Genomic DNA, 17,171 nt, shown 5'->3' on the forward strand with positions numbered 1-17,171 from the left:
GTCATTTTCTTTTGTATAAGTTTAGTTTTAGTTAGTTATTTGACATAGAAACAGGGTGTTGTGGTGACCCACAATAGTTAGCGTAGTTAAGACATTCACCCAGATCCAGAGGGCCTGTACCTTCAAGAACCGTTAAGAGTTAGAGTTTACGGTTGCTTAACAACCAGAGAGTTTATGCCGGTTGCGCGTTATAGTTTATGCAGGTTTCCTAGCAACCTTACTTTGTTAAGTGTCACAATGTGACATATTACATGGCAACCACTCCATAAAGCTGTGAGAGCTGTAAGTATAGTGTAAGTACAGTGTAAAACACAACATTTCCTTGTAACTGGTGGAGATAGAGCAGAGCGTAGCCTTATGGTATTAATTAAACAAATACATGATCGGACTCTGGCTCCAAAATTGCAAGATGGCCCATATCCACAGGAAAAAAGCATCCGTTTAGCCAATGAGAGGAAGCGGAGGCACATTCGTATTTATTATTGTTTAACCAAAAAATAAAGAAACATAAAAACCTAGAAAGAAATAAGTTCCTGAAGCAAGTCAGACTAAATGTTTCAGTCTGTTTCAGTCCATCCACATGAAGAATAAGATTTAGAGTAAATGAAAGTCACACATGTGATGTTATAAAACTGAGCTGCTGAGTCATTCCTTTGTCAGACGTCCAGACCATGAACAGCTCCTCACGCTGGGCCCAGGGCCAGTTTAACCCTGTCAGTGGCCCCGGGGCTAAAATGAGCTGTGGGCCCCACCTCGTCTGTTTCCACTTTAGACCGTATATTGGTTTTCCCTCATTTTTTCTCTGTCTCTCTCTGAGTTTTGAGCTTATTGTGTTTGGCTGTGGAGGTTCGACCAGTGAGTGTCGGCCTCAAAGTGCTCTTGGTTTAAAGGCGGCTTTAACTTTTTAACAAGTTTATCACAGAACTTATTTTATTTTAGTTCCTTTTGACATTGAGGAATTTTACTGCCTATCAACTTTAACCACTCTTTATACCTCTGCATGTGTCTTTTTTTTTTTTTGCCAGTCTGGTTCATGTTTGTTTCTACAAATTGTGCTCCATCTTTATTGATCCAATATAATCAATTTGAATATTGCAGAGATGGAGAAGCAGGTGGAACTACTAAAGCAGAAACATGCTACAACCAAGCGGACCAATCAGAGCTCTTCCGGTCCGTGTTGCCATAGCTACAGAAGCATTAACTACACATTACAGTCTGTGAAGGTTGTAAAACAAGAACAACTGGACGTTAACGGACACCTCTGAGGCTGTTGTAGAACGCTACGGTATTGTATGGCTAACGTTACCTCTCAGTAAAGCTCCTAGCGTTAGCATCTATTGTTAGCCACATTTATCATAACTGAAATTACCTTAAACTAACTGAAACTGAGGCAGATCCACTTTTCCAAACCCATACTGGTTCGTATGGATCATTGTCAAGTCCAGTTGTCCCCAATTCAATCTGATAATCCACATTTTTCCCGGTCTCGCTGTATTTACTGATACGTTTCACTGTGTTTGCCACTGAGGAGGGCATGGCCCAAGGCAGCAGTGACGTCAATGCATACACTCTATTGTCACTATACAGTGTACAACGAGATTGGAGAGCTTCTCCTTTTCAGTGCAAAAAAAAAAAAACACAAGTATGTACAAACGATGAAGAAGAAGGAGGACGGGAAGAAAGTGTAGAAGAAGCAGGAGGCAGAGAGGAGGACGAAGAAGACAACGAGGAGAAAGAAAAAGGAAGGGGAGATCAGATGTGATGTGTTTCTTAACACACGTGTCGGTTGCGTGCGCCGTGAATAAACACACAGTGGTCCCTGTCATGTAGAGATTTATTTTCTTTGATTAAAAAGTCTCTGAATGAAACACAGTACATGAAGTGACAGGCCGTCCTTCTCAACAAGGCCACAAAAACAACACATTTGTTAGCGCTCATCTTCACTTAAAACCTCCCGAAATCCGTTTGGACATTATGGTGCATTGAGATGCAAAAACAAAAAAATGAAATTGCAACAAGAGTTAACACAAAGTCACTCACTACTCAGCTTCCTCACACTCTTCATCAGCTGGGATGAAGAGTGTAAAGACGACAACACACACACACACACACACACATTTCCTTTGCCTCTCATGGAAATGTAAATCTGCTTGTTGGGGTTTCAGTTGTTGTTTTTTTTTTATTATTATTATTATTTTGGCACATGAAAGCGGATCCTTGTACAGGATCATGAAAATATAATGAACAGTGACAACGGTGGTGTCGTTTTCAGTAGCTTCGATTTTAACCCCCCATGACTTTAAAGAAAAGAAAAGTCGAAAAGGAAATGATAACGTCTGAGGTTTCTGAGGTCTGACGGAGTCTTAAAGTTCTGCACGGCGCAGAAACGTGAAGCGAAAAGATCTTGAACAGGTGAAAACCATTAGTTGATGCTGCTGCTAATTAAACCTTCAATAAAACACAGGAGGATAAATCAGACAAAAGTCTTCAGATTAGATTAGATAAATTCTTTAAAACAAAAATCTAACTTTTGGCAATTTTGCTTCATTAATCGCATAAATAATAGAAAGTCAACATGAGTCTCTTCTGCCTTTCTGCTTGAAGAAATTAAGCTTTTCTTGGAATTTTCTAATTTCACTACAAACAGAAACCTTGTAGTTTCTGTGTTATTTGAAAGACATTCTCCATAAAAGACTTAAAGACATAAAAGACTATGCTAAAGGATCGATTAAAGTTGCGTTTCAGTCTTATTTCTCGAGGCCGGAGTCTGGTGTTTGATTAACGACACACACAGACGCACACACACACACACATAACATGCATGGACAAAAGATTAAAGTCTGTCAACTGATTTAAAAGTAAACAACGTGTCAGTCAATGTCCTGAAATCACCGAGGTAACGTTGCACTTTATCTGCACGCTACGACGACGGACAACACAATAAACACTCTGCCTTTGGCGAGATGGAAACACACACACACACACACGCACATGCACACAGACACACACACAGAGACACAAGTGGCACGACACATGGTCCGTGCAGGTGGAGGTAACCCCAGGCAACAGGAGGAGGAGGAGCAGGAGGGAGAGGAAGAGCTTGGTCCTCCTCAGCTCCTGATGAGTGTCAGGAATTCGTCGCGGGTTTTTGGATCTTCCCTGAAAACTCCCAGCATGGTGCTGGTGACGGTTTTACTGTTCATCTTCTGAACTCCTCGCATCACCATGCACATGTGGCTGCAGAGAGGAACAGAGAGAAAGAAACAGCGACGTGGGATTAAACTCTCATTTCCTGCTCAAGTCAAACGTCTCAGACCACATTTGGAGGTGGTCTGGGTAGTCCTGGGCCACATTAGAGACCAACCTAGGAGCAGGGCTGCCCACATATAAGCAGTGTTTTACCTCATTGATTCAGAGGCCAAGGACTCCAAACTGAGGGAGAGATCAAGTAGGGACCCTGTACCTACCTGCATTAAACTTGGCCTAGTGCTATTTATAAATATACATTATTATTATAATTTTGTATTCAATATTAAGCTATCCCTTATCCCTTTACTAAAATGTGTTGGATTAATGTTAATGTGTATTTAAAGAAATTTAAATTTGTGGAGGTAAATTAAAAAAAAAAAATATGAAAAATGTCTAATCAACCAAAGATTTTGCAGTACCTCCACAGACCCCTAGGGGTCACAGGCGGCCTGTTGAAGACCTATGGTTTGTTCATTTGAACTTCGAAAGCTCTTTTGTTTACTTTTATAACTAGCTCATCTTTCTGACATACTGGTTCTGCTGTTGCATCAATAGCTCAATCAGCTGAATAGTCAGGCAACTTCACTGCTGCCGCTATCCGCCACATTTAAATAAATTTTGTTCTGTACAAATAAGACCATTGTGTTCATGTCAGCTGACTGATATGCCCACTTTTTTATTTAGTCATTTAGAAAATGAAGTTAAAAACATTAAGTCTAAATATACATTTCGGGTCATGACTATCATATAATTGCCAAGCTTTGTTGCTGGCTGTGTTGCAAGAGAAAGCAAGAGAAAAGAGATGGGTTTTGAATTTTTTTGATTTAGATTTTTTTTTTTTTTTTTTTTGGGGTGGACATAGTGTACATACGTTGCCTCGATGACGACTCCGACTCCGGTGGGGTGCAGAGCCTCAGTGATCGCCACAGCAATCTGTTTGGTCAACCTCTCCTGAACTGTGGACGCACAACACGAACATGGACAAACAGTCCAGTCAGTGATCAAGGACAATGTTATATAAGCATTCATATCCCTTAGTTTAGTGAAGGTTCCAGGAGTATACTAATATTATCCCACTCAACGCTAAGTCCTACGTACTATTACGTAACTATCAGTGTTTTAATTACTCTTCATTGTAAATAAAATAGTATGTCATATTTACTCTTATGTCCATCTGATTGGACCTGTAGCTCTTTGCTGGAGCACAATCAGTTCGCAACGGAGCGACTCCAGATTTTTTAACTATTAACTAGCAGACATAGTTTTTAAAAATGGCAACTTTACATTAGTTGTCATGGTATACTGACGTGTAATAAGGAGAATTCTTATTGCATTACGACTCTAAGGCACACGCCGCCAATTTTGCTCAGAGTAATCAGTCCACAATGAAGAGACTCCAGAACAACTTTCTAGCACAAACAGATCTTTATGAAATACTGGATAATCTGATCCCTCCAGGCTAAATAATCTGAGAAGTTCAGAAGGTAAAGTTGTTTTACTTAAAGAGGGAATCACGTTTAATGTTTTGATAAATTGAATCAGATGCGTTTTTATGTCAAATCCAGAGCCACAAACGCCAACTGTTTGAGAAACTGCCGTAAAGTAAGGAGTGCTACATCCCATCTCACTTCCCTTAAATAAAATTTGAATACTAAAACACTTAATTGGGCGGCACGGTGTAGTGGTGGTTAGCACTGCCATGCCTCACAGCGAGAAGGTTCTGGGTTCACAGCCGTTCTTTGTGTCTCTGTGGGTTTTCTCCGGGTTCCTCCCCAACCTCCAAAGACATGCTTGTTGGGCTAATTGGTGATTTTAATTTAGCTGTAAGTGTCAGTGTCAATTGTTGTTTGTCTCTGTTTTAGTCCTTCAATAGACCGGTGACCTGACCAGTGTGTACCCCGCCTCTCGTCCATCGACAGCTGGGATAGGCTCCAGCCGCCGCCCCCCATCAACCCTCCAGAGGACAAGGAGGTATAGACAATGAATGAATGAAAAACTGTGGTACCTTGTAGTCGGCGGCTGTAGATTTCAACGATCCTAAAGAGGAGACAAAGAGCATAAGACCCATCTAAACACCATACAGTATTAATACTGTATAATTCTTTGGAATATATAAGGTTATTTGATTATATAGCTCATTATGAAAGCACAATAATCACAACTGTGTAATATAAGTCATGTAGTCTATCAGTAGAAAAATTTCTTTAAGGGTCGGTTTTTGAAGTCTACTATAGGCTAGGAAGAGCTACAAACACACACAGTGCTGAGATGAGATGACTGAGATAATAACAATGGAACCATTTACCGTTTTAAGACAGAAAAGAGACACTTGCTGTAGCATCTAGTTTTTAAAAAAAATATGGATTATCTTTACTACTAAGATCGACCCACCAACACCATTCACATCACATCGGATGTGACAGAAGAATGGTACGAGTTGACTTCATCAGTCTTCACTGGATGCGAGGAAGGACAACATTTCCTAAAATACTCCTGAGGGTTGCTGTGAGACTTAAGCTACATCTTTCGCTTTCCTCATCCATGCTGCCTTTCCTTTATGCGCCCTCTCAGTCCTCCTGCTAACCGTTCGATCTTGTGACATTTTCACGCGGGTGAATCAGGTCAAATTTGTCCAAAGTGGTTTTGCTCACAGAGAAGTTCACCGGGTTGAAGGTGAAGACCGGATTTCATTTTTGAAGATCTGCACGAGCTGCACCTGCTTCTAAATGTCTGACATTGGTGTGGTTTATTGTGGTGACTAACAAATGGAGTTGGGTTTAGCCGCGATAGTTCATGACTGAACTAAGTTTATGAGCAGACGTTTAAAAACGTGGTGGAAGGTGGTCGCCTTGGTGACTGGCTCCTTTCTTGGCTCGTTTCACTTCCTGTTCCTGTACTGTGAGGTGCTGCTGGATGTAGATTGAAAACTCATGAAAACATTTGTTGCCTTCCATAGCTCCGTGTTAATTTTACACCTAATCAACTTTGGTCTGTTAGCTTAAGCTAAGATCTGAATAGGTCCTCTGCTAATCTTAAAACGAAGTACTGGTTTGTTGCTTTACTTACAGTATCATTCTTATGTTTTTTCGTTTACTGCCACACCATAATTTCTAAGTAGCTCCCCCCAGTTTACTAGGAAGAACTTCTTTTGTGTCTTAAAGCTATGAATGGTTTAGCTGTTGTCATCTCAGCTCAGTGTCCAGTGTCAGTGTCCAGTACTGGTTTAGTAAGGGGTGTTAGCACGATAAGCCCAGAGGTATTGGGGTCAGCGGGATCAGATTCTACCCTTGTACACACACAACTTTTATTAATCAGCTTAAACACACACTCACACATACCCTTATGAGGGTAAAGTCACTCACCTGGCCAGTTTGCTGAGTCCCAGGACTCTCTTGTTGGGGAGGTAGCCGATGTGAACCTGCACAAAGTGAAAAAATACAGGTTAGGTCAGATCTCGTATACGATGTCAATGAACTCAGTTCACTTGAAATGTTCTCCTGTAACACAAAGTGGGGCACAAACATGGATTTCTCTAAACAGTAAATAATTAACAACTTATGTTTGCATTGTTTAAAAGAGCCTCTCTACTGTGCCATAAAACTGACTCCAAGTTGCTCTTGTCATCGTGATTTTCAAACAGAGGTGCAAATCAATATTTTATTGTGCAGCAGATAAACATTTTTACATCCAGATGGTTTAATACAGACAATACAGTGTTCTTTTGATATTTTGAGTTTTACCACATAATGCTCTCGCTTTTGTTGCTTTTTGTAAATTAAAAGTGATTTCTCTAACCTAAATAAATTCATTTTAAGTGCTCCCATGGTGTATGTGTCATGAGCACAACTGAAGATTTGAGCGTACTGCAAGTGTCACAAAATATGGTGCGTTCACACCACGAGCAACAGAAGTGACAACTCAGGTCAGTGACAATCTCTGCGACCACACCAGTAGGGGTAGTCCGGCTCTGCCAAGACGTCGACAGCCAGGCAATGCGACAAACTGCTCTTCGGGAAACATGTCTCATGTCACGTCGACCATCCTCCCGAACCCAGCGCGTAAAAACTGCTCTGGTGTTGTGACTCAGTCGCTGAGCTATATGAACCAGCTGCGTTATGACCACCAGGCACCACACAGAAAACGCAAGGGCGGAAGCAAAAGCCCAACACAAAGAGCAGAGCCGAGAATGAGACGCGGGGAGGAAGCATTGGAGTCATCCACCGGAGAATCACCGCTGTGGACGGCCCCAGGCTTTAATTCTCTTACACACAAACACACATATGTGCGCTCCACTCAAATGTCAGACGCAATTTGCGAACGAGACGAGAGAAAGGGCAGCGGCAACAAGCGTGCAGAGATCTCTTCCTCCTCTTTCAGTTCTTTTCTCTGCCTCCATCTCTGCTGCAGCGTCCTGATATACAGACATCAAACAGGCCGACTGCTTTCCCGCTTATCTGCTTATTTGTATTTACTGCCACTTGCTGCAAGTAAAGGGGGAAAGGAAAGAAAAAAAATCAGGGTCACAGCAGCCAATGCATCATATATATATATTTAAACTTATTTAGACATGTTTATTTCGAAGCTTTGGCTCTGATAAAATTGAGTCCTTCAGCGTTCCAGTGGCACAAAGACATGAATTAATGTGGCTTAAAGTTCAACTGGAAATTAAATTTCATATTTGGCCTGTTGTAGTTGACATACAGTGTGTCTGTTTTATACAATAACAATACAATAAGTTGTAAAGATTTTCATTAACTTACAATCTGTTTCCAAATTATTTAACAAAAATTATAATTGAGATTATGGCGCACCAATGTTTGTGGAGACATTCCTGCTCAAAATCACAAGTAACACACAGGTAAAGGGGGTCAGAGACCGGAGACCGTGAAATGGTTAAATTAGAGTGTCAATCCTACTTTCTTTTGATGCATTCACTTCTTTTAACGTGAAATTAACACACGTGGGTGCGTTCTGTCTTTATGACGACGACCAAACCGTGGTTTCAGAAATGTGTGGTTGCAGCAAAGACATTTTACCCTGCGGAGGGAAGCACTGCGCCCTAGATCATCAAAACTGGCAAAAATCCCCAGACAAGCAGCAGAAGAAGGCAAGCAGAGATGGATGAAGATTGTCGGGATTTGTGGACACGTTTTTTTTTTCTTGACAAAAACAAAATTGTCTGCATTTACTGTCAATGTTAGTTTTGAACTGAGGTGTTGTTCTCGAAAAGGACGCGTCTTGAGGACAAATCTCAATTTCACATACAAATAAGAAATAAAAGTTTTAAATGGGATAAACTGAGGGCTCAGGTTTTTTCTAAAGTTCAAATTTTGAATATTCTGCAACCAGTCTAGAAACTTTTATTGCAAGAAACTCAGAAATTCAACTCTGATTTTGTCATTGTCACATTAAGAAAATGTTTGTTAAACAATGAAATATGATCGTGTGACTTTCTTAGCCAGTCACCTTTAAATTCCTGTATCTACATGACACGATCTCCATTTTCTTTCCTTTCATGCCCTGATAAAGGCCACCGAACCAAAATGTTAGCATGTGAATCGACAGTGCCAAATAAATTAGTGAAACTGAGATTTGTCGTCAAGATTTGTGTGTGTGTTACCTCCCTACGAATGTAAGAGTAAATTAACATATCCCTTAAATACACCTTCGATGGCAGATTTAAAACAGATACAGTTTATTAAAATTATTGTTCACCAGGGAGTTTTTACTGAATGTGGGTTGAAAACCCATCAACAAGTCAATAAAGATGATATGCCAGTAATGTCAGTGTCCTTCTTGAAAAACTAACAAGTGTAATTCTGAACCTCTTACTGATGTCAGTTTTCAGCCTAGATTAATTAGCTGCTCGTCAATTACCACTTTGCTCTAATTGGAGGCTGCTGTGCTCCTCTGTCTCATAAACCACTGGTGTCTGAAAACCACATGAAGTTGAAGTTTGTTCCTCATGGTGTAACAATGTAGCTGCTTGTCGTCAGCCTTGTCTCTTCCCTATGATAACACATAGTATATTACAAATACATCTGGGGATTAAAAGAAAAGATTCTTAGATTACACAACATTTTAGTGCATTTTCTGTGCCGAAATTGCACAGAAAGTGGTCTGAAATATACAGAATAAAAAAAATCCTAATCCACCACAGCGTCCCCATCCTGCCTTGCGTCTTGTTCTTCTAATAATAATAATAAATCTTCTGTAAAGTTCGACACCTCAATTAGCCTGTTTCATCAGCAATTAGATTACATTAAATACAAGACCAGGTGTTTTTTTGGTTGTTGTTTTTTTTCTCTCTCTTTGGAACGTGTGTTCTCTGAATAGTTAATATAACCACAGAGTGAACCAGAGCCTGCTATGAAGTGCTCTCGTGCAGCAGACACTGCTTATCAAACAGCCATCGGTTGACAGAGGAGGATGGATAAAGAGGGGAAACTGTGACACTGCTGCTGCTGGGGGTGGACGGGGGAGGTTTAGCGTTAGGTTTAGGGACACGATCAGACCGGCACGAGAGGCGTAGGGTAAGTGTTTGTGTGATTCACTGCTGTCATCAGGGCCCATTTACACCGGTGGAAAAGCATCAGCTGCCAGCCCCTATTGTCTTAAAAGACATGCACCTGCAGGGGAAGATGGAGGATAAAGAGAAGCAGAGGAGAACAAAAAAAAAAAAAAAAAAACAGGCAAAAAGAAGGAAGAGGCCGAATCAGGCTTTAGTGGAGAGTAATGATGTCAAAGGAAATAAAAGCAGATCTCAGCTAATCTGATTGTTTCTCATGTTCTCTGTTGTCCAGAGCGGCAGCCTCAAGACAAACCTTAGAGAGAGAAATGGCTTCTGAGATACACATCTGCTCACATGTTTTGATGTTTCGGACGGGTTTAATTATTTAACAAATACATACACATGAGTGCGATGGCTGTTTACTGACTGTAGGACTTTTCTGTCATGTGTGACATATATGAACAGTGCAGACTCTGCAGCATTCGCAGGCAATTATTTCCTCTTAAGCAACTTGAAGTTACTTTTTTTCAATGCTAAGCTTGGAAACATTTCTTTGGAATGAATGAACCACCTTCCAACACAACCACAACATGGGATGCAGTGTACCCAAAATGCTTGACATTCATGAGCTTACATTTGATCACAATGCTATGTTCACAACACAACAAGCGACAAAAGTGGTTCATATCACTGGATGGCACGACTCATACCACCTTGCTTTGAAAATGTATTGCAGCTCGTGTGGTGAACATAGCGTTAAAGTTGTGAGAACACCACCATTGTTAGCACACATAGGGAATATGTACCATTTCCTCAGACATGTTATGAAATTAATAATATAAGAATTAAATATTAATATATTAGAATACATTAGTCTGCTTCCTTAGATGTAAAAATAAAGTCTACCCCACAGCTTTAACAGTTTAACAAAGCTCCAGATACATCGGTGCATTGAGCTAAATGCTAATGGAGGATACTTAAATGTTCACAAGTCAGAGTAGAACACAGAGTTTGGTTTTAATGACAAAAATAAAATGTCAGTATAATTCAACTTACAGTTGTACACATCCTCTTTTAGCAGGTTAGCATGCTAACACGATTAGCTAACACAAAGCATGAGCACAGAACGAAGCATAAACTTACGACATTAATTCTTTATTCAGTAAATTAGAGCGACACCAGTTAGTCAATCAGTCGATTTGATTATTGACATAAAAATAACTGGAAACTTGGGTTTCACACAATCTTCACACCATTCACCTCCAGTGTTTCTGAAACACGTCTTGAATGTGGCCTAAGTTATGAGAACAACAGTGACACCAGTGACTCTTGGCTAAACTAAATTTTAATTTGTTTTCCCAATGTTTGCTGGATCTGATATTTTCGTTGTTATCCAACATAATTTGACAAAATGGCAGCTACATTTGAGAAGCTAACTTGTGTAAACATAAGGTACATTCTCAAGCATGGACCTCATAAGATCATAAGATAAGATTAGTTGGTTAACTTGACTTAAAATCCCATTTAATCAAATTGTAAATGAATGAATGATGACCTGTGTGTGTGTGTTTGTGTGTGTTTCTCTCACCCTGCCGAAGATGGGCACCAGATGATGTTCACACATGGAGAACATGTCAATGTCTTTGACGATCACCATCTCATCATGGTCTTCATCAAAGATGGCATCGTTCAGCACGTCTGCCGAGGAGAAAGGAAATTAAATTTAACCTTTCACTGCAGCTATTGTATTTACTCATTCCTTTAACCTTACATTTGCCTTTTTCCCCACAAATTCAATGATCAGCGTCTGTTTTCAACTTTTTCAGTTTTAATCATGTCAGCGACGTTTTGCAGATGTTTATCTGCTTTATTTTCAGTCCTCTGTATAAAAACTGATACGGACAGATGGAGCTCAAACAGCCCGGTTCACCTCGACCTTCCCCACTTTATCACAGGCTCCTGAGTTTCTCTGTGGAAAACACGGCCGTCTAATTATAGCTCTGTGTTCATACTCTCCTTCCTGCTGTTGCTTTTTGCAATTTTCTGTTGCCGGCGTTCAATAAACTGCTTTATCTGTTTGTGACGACGTAGACGGCTCTCGCTCTCACCGCAGCAGTTTTTTAATTTCCTGACTGGCTATCTGTTTGAGCGAACAAGGAGGGTGAGGTCACCAAAACAACAGAACACGCCGACTTGTTGCTTCAGGTTCTGCGGTTTATTTTATGACAGTGTGCAAACATGTGGTCTGCGTGTCTGATTATGCAGTTCATCATCTGGGATTTTTTTTCCCCCCTGCAATAGGAGCACGTTTGAGTTTTGTCTCTTGATTTTATTGATGATTTTTGACGGATTTTTCTCTTCACATGAGGCACCGTGAGCCAACACATGAGCCCAGTAGCTTTGATTTATCTGATGTTCATTCATTTTTTTGCTCCATTTACTGTGACAAATCTTCCAACCGATGGATCTGATAGCAGTTGTTCTTGACTGCACGGCAGCTGATGACTCACGATGACAATAAATGTTAGTCGCCATCTTACAGACACAAACTGACGTTTGAACATTTGAAATACTTTAAATCGTGACATTTAGTGTGGTTCATTAGATGTCATCATATTATTTAAAAAAAGAAAGTCTATTGTTCCGGTCTAAGACCAAGTGGTGGAGCTGGTAACCAATGCAGACCATCCACAGACACGTTCTTAAAGGATACTACTGGAACAACTGAAGCAGGTCTGAGGTGAGGGTGGTATCGGTGTCTCCTGGATGCAGTTTGCCCTCAGGTTTACACTGTGGTAATCCTATTTAAAACTAGTATAATCTAGAAGAAAGTAAAGGCTGACTTTGTAGCAGCTGTTAACGCAGTTATTGCCAAATTAATGATGTGGGAAAACAGCAACGCTAGAATGAAGCGCCAGGAGCAAAGTTGAAGTTTGTGTTCGAGCTAATGCTGTAGTTCCTGTTTGTCGTGTGCTCATGGATGCAGAGGCAACAATGACTTGACTACTTTATGGTTAAAGAAAACCTGATGAGCATCTCTTTGACAGATTTTGATCAAACCAGTTCGGTCAATGGAAATAGATTAAAATGTTGTGCTGCAGTAACATCCCTGCCTACCTCTCAGCAATCAGGCTGATGTGTGCAACATTCATTAGCGACGGGAATGGCGAACAACACTATAGGAATAGAGCCCATTCTAGTGTAATTATTACCTACATTTCACTCCACCCACCTTCTCATCACAGCTTCTTTCACTAACAAAAGCTGCACGTCACACACATACACACGCAACCGTACTCCCTGCAGAAAGATAACATTAGTCAACCTTAAGTAGATAAAGGGCAGCTGGTGAGGACGGTCGGCTTGGACGCCCTGGGTGACAGAAAGACGAGGCGACTATCAGGTAATGACAGTACGCTACTCATCATCGGTTGCTTGCATTCAACGGCGCTGCCTTCTTTGTGTTTGTATGAACACATGCTGACATGTATGAAACAGGAAGTGGTGACTGAGTAAACAAAAACATGGCTCCTCTTTGGAAAGGTTTTACGCACTTTATAAAAAAAAATCAGATTAAAAAAAAACTATTCATGGATAAATTATTGCACATCGACAGCAGCACAAACACATTTCGCATCAACTTGACCGCAAGCGTGTATTCATGAGTCACTGCTGTACACATCTTTAAGTGGAGAAGCACACAATCTGCAGTTAAGCTACACGTTTCATAACATGCCCACCTCAACATCCCATAATATTCAGTTCATGATGCTTTCATATCTGAGAAATCTCAGGAAATTGTGTTTCTGTTTAATTTAAAAAAGAAAAAGAAAAAGAATAAAAGGAGGCATTTATTGACTACTGAAACTGAAGCCTCCCTCACGCACTTGCTCTGCTGCATTTTGGTTGGAGGAGGCTACATGGGCTTAGATGTTGCTAGGCAACCAGACGAACAGCTGGCTGCCAGTCCCTCAAACAGACGTTGGGTGCTGGGCTAGCTGGAAGCACGCAAGCATAAATTAGCGCAGCGTTTGGAAGCGCTCAAGACTCAGATTGAAGCTCAGCGTGGTGCCTGTGGTCGTCGCCATCTTGGAAGTCCACACAGTCAGCTAGCAACATGCGAGGACACCCCCCTGACCCTCCGTTTGATATAATTTAGGAGCTGATATAATTTAAAGGTATTTAGAGACTATAAAAGGTTTTTCCACGAGCCTGTGAATATGTTTATTTCTGGTTTTGAGGTGGATATTTTAACATGTAGGTCTATGGAGATTCAATCACATTTTGAGCCGGCCTCCAGTGTCCATTTGAGGAACTGCAGCTTTTGACAAATTTTATATACTCTGATATGTCTGCTTCTTTCGCAGCTGCTTTCTAAAACTGTACAACAACAAAAAAATAATAACAATGACATTCTGTCATTTTGAGATTCTTTCTCCCGCTTTTTCCTCACCATCGTCTGACAAACAATTAAGAAAGACAATAGCATGCTTCAAATTCTTAGTCAAACAGAAACCAGCTCTCGTGCAACATTACAAATCAAAGGTCCTGTTTAATCTCTACATAACTTTTCCTCTGTACAGCCGCATTGGTCATGTGCTCAACAACAAGAGGATTTTAAGCTCCGGTTGCTCAGAAAGCTGGACCCGTGACCCGTGCAGACTCACACACACGTGAACACACTGATCAAACACTTCCTTCAAAAAAAAAAGCTATAACTCTCCACAAACACACAACACTCTGCTCCCAGCTTCAGTCTACATGTGTTTTTTGTGTTCTCTGTTTTCCACCAAATCAGAGGGGAGGCTCCTGTAGCAGCCAATCAACATTGAGATGCGGCACTGTCACCGCTTTGAACTACGCACACGTAAACCGTCATTATCCGCACAGCCCGGGGCTACAGAAGACTGCACGTGGGTGTAGGTGCAACCGTGTCGTATGATGTTGTGCACAACAAGGATTGCAAACATTTCTCGTCGCTAGTGCCCTCACATTTTTCCCATTCCTTCCTTTAGCTTCACAGCATACTCAGTGACCCCCTGCTCCCCCCCTCAACAAACTACCTCCAGATGGAGTTCTGGGAAGAGGGGGCAGATCCACAACTTAAAGCCCTCTAGTGTGGAGAAGCTTGACGGCACACTTCTACCAGTCTCCGGGTGCTGAATGTGACGCGTCAAATATTCATGGGGCACAGGGTCGGCCGGTTTGGCTAGATCAAACATAGAAACCTCAGACCTGTTTTTTATTTTTTTATTTCTAGTTTTGCACTGCTCGACATGAACACACAAGACCAGACAAGTGGTGGCATTCAGGAAAAGCATCTTTGTCTCTACTTCATTGTTTTTGACTGAGGGCCGGCTGCTTTGAATATAATGTTCATAATCACCAGTTGTTCAAACCTCAAAGTAGGATTACAAAATGAGATATGACCCGGGCTGCAACAAGTGATCCTCTTCTTTACGGATTTATCTGGTTAATCATTTGACAATAAACTACTACCAAAGGTTGACATCCTCAAGCCGATTGATTTATTGACTGGCGAACAGGAATAAGGAGGTCATGGGTTACAACATTTCAATAAATAAAAGTGGAATGACAAAGCACGAAAATACAGAAAATATCAAGGTTAAAATGGCAAATGTGCGCTCATATTGACTGCTTTTTGTTTTTGTCATTTTAATTTGAAAAAAGATACTACACAGTAACATTATTCTAATTTTACATATCTGCACACATCTGGAGCCTAGTAACCAATAACTAATGACAGAGAGTACTTTTTCTTTGTGTTTATTTACTTTTACTTTGGCTGGAAACCAGATAACACAGAAGACGAAGCAGGAAGTTTCTCAGAATGGAACAAAAAAGCACAAATATTTTTCAGTGCTCGGACACTCTGACATCCTTAGAGTCACCTCCGTGTTGGCATGAAAGGCTGCGAATGTAGGAAAGAAAGATGTTCCAGCGTTTTCCAATGATTCCACAGGAAAAGGAACATGGTTTTACAAAGTAACATAGCTCAATGTCTGGCTGGATTTGGATGAGTAACTCACAGCTGGTGAACAGAGTCATCTAAAACAAATTTTTAGTTTCCTTTTTTCTTTTTTCTTTTTTTTAGCAATTTGTTTGATAATTGCAAATGAGCTGCAGCACACATTTAACCAATAAAACTGTTTCATAAAACAGTTGAAAAGTTCAATTCAAGATCCTGTTCATTTACAAAACATGCATGGAAAATGTACTCAGAAATATGAAAAGTAAATCAGTATGCTCCAGAATGAATGAACATTTCAAATTACCGACTGATTAGTCTACTGTGGATGTTTGAATTCATTGAAATATAGAAGCTGGTGGATGAACAGAATGAAGTCTAAAGCAGACTAAGAGGAAAATACTCGATTCTTAAAACCTAAAAACCGAATTAAATGTACTTTCCTCTCTGCTCCTTGATTAGAAAACTCAATTTCAAACTTCAGACTCATAGATGTGCGGCAGCTCTCGCTCTTCCCGGTAAATCCAGCAGTGTGTGTGTGTGTGTGTGTGTCTGGAGCTGTCCCACCTGTTGGACAAATCCCAGCCACCTCTGAGCGGCTTTGTGGATTTAAAACTCACCGATAATTTTCTCCTGGTAGCCCTTGGTGAAGAACTGCATGGCCGTGGCGGCCCTCCAGGGAGTTTTCAGGAGCCCCTGCCGCTGCGGGTCCTCCCCGAGCCCCCGCAGGATGGTGGTGTAGGCTGCGGCCAGGGACGGCAGGCTCATCTCGTTGTCCTCCACGCTCCTGGTGCGCTCCTCCTTCCAGCTCTCCATCACCGACGCGCACTGCCGGTGCGACCCGGACTCGGCTCCGGGCGCCTGGGGAGCGGCGCTCCGCCCGGGGCCGCCCGCCGGCCGCTTCACCACCCCGTCAAAGTGTCCGTTGAGCACGGAGCCGCTGTCCCCGCCGTCCTTCTGCGTCTGTTTGGAGTGATCCATCACTTCTTCGTCTGTCTGACACTTGTTGATCGGGGTTGTCTCGCGGACTCCGGGATTTCCAGCTCAAGTCCTCCCGCAGCCTCAGCATCCTCACACTTTATAAGAGCAGGATAATCCAGGGAGCGCTCCTATTGGCTGGCGGCACCCAGGGGGCGGGGCCTCTTCCCATTTGACTCACACATGGAGCTGCGGGGAGTTCAGAAGGTGTGTATAGACACTATGGGCCCATAAGAAGAGTAAAGGTCTCAAACTGAAGCTTGCAACTTTGCTGCCACTCGTTTTTTTTCCTCTTTTGTAGCTTTGCATCGTTCTAGCTCCTTTAAGTATCTTTGTTTTATTTCAGCATGACTCTGACAGCCCAGGATGCCTGTGAGGTAAAACGATCGACACTATGGCACCTGCTGTGCATTAACAAGGCCCCCGGGCTTTATTTTCAATCAG

At 41.5% G+C, this 17,171-nt stretch overlaps 1 protein-coding gene across 1 annotated transcript; it reads right to left on the bottom strand.

Annotated features, from left to right (window-relative positions):
- Positions 1 to 1,816: 1,816 nt before the first annotated feature.
- gch1 (GTP cyclohydrolase 1) lies at positions 1,817 to 16,814 on the bottom strand. Its single transcript, XM_047581728.1, has 6 exons — positions 16,370 to 16,814; positions 11,349 to 11,458; positions 6,612 to 6,667; positions 5,255 to 5,286; positions 4,121 to 4,205; positions 1,817 to 3,237 (listed from the first exon to the last, which is right to left on the bottom strand). The coding sequence occupies exons 1-6, from the start codon at positions 16,728 to 16,730 to the stop codon at positions 3,111 to 3,113; spliced, it is 771 nt and encodes a 256-aa protein (XP_047437684.1). The 5' UTR covers positions 16,731 to 16,814; the 3' UTR covers positions 1,817 to 3,110.
- Positions 16,815 to 17,171: the final 357 nt, after the last annotated feature.

Source organism: Mugil cephalus, chromosome 3 (assembly GCF_022458985.1).
Source record: "Mugil cephalus isolate CIBA_MC_2020 chromosome 3, CIBA_Mcephalus_1.1, whole genome shotgun sequence".
In the NCBI taxonomy this organism is placed as follows: domain Eukaryota; kingdom Metazoa; phylum Chordata; class Actinopteri; order Mugiliformes; family Mugilidae; genus Mugil; species Mugil cephalus.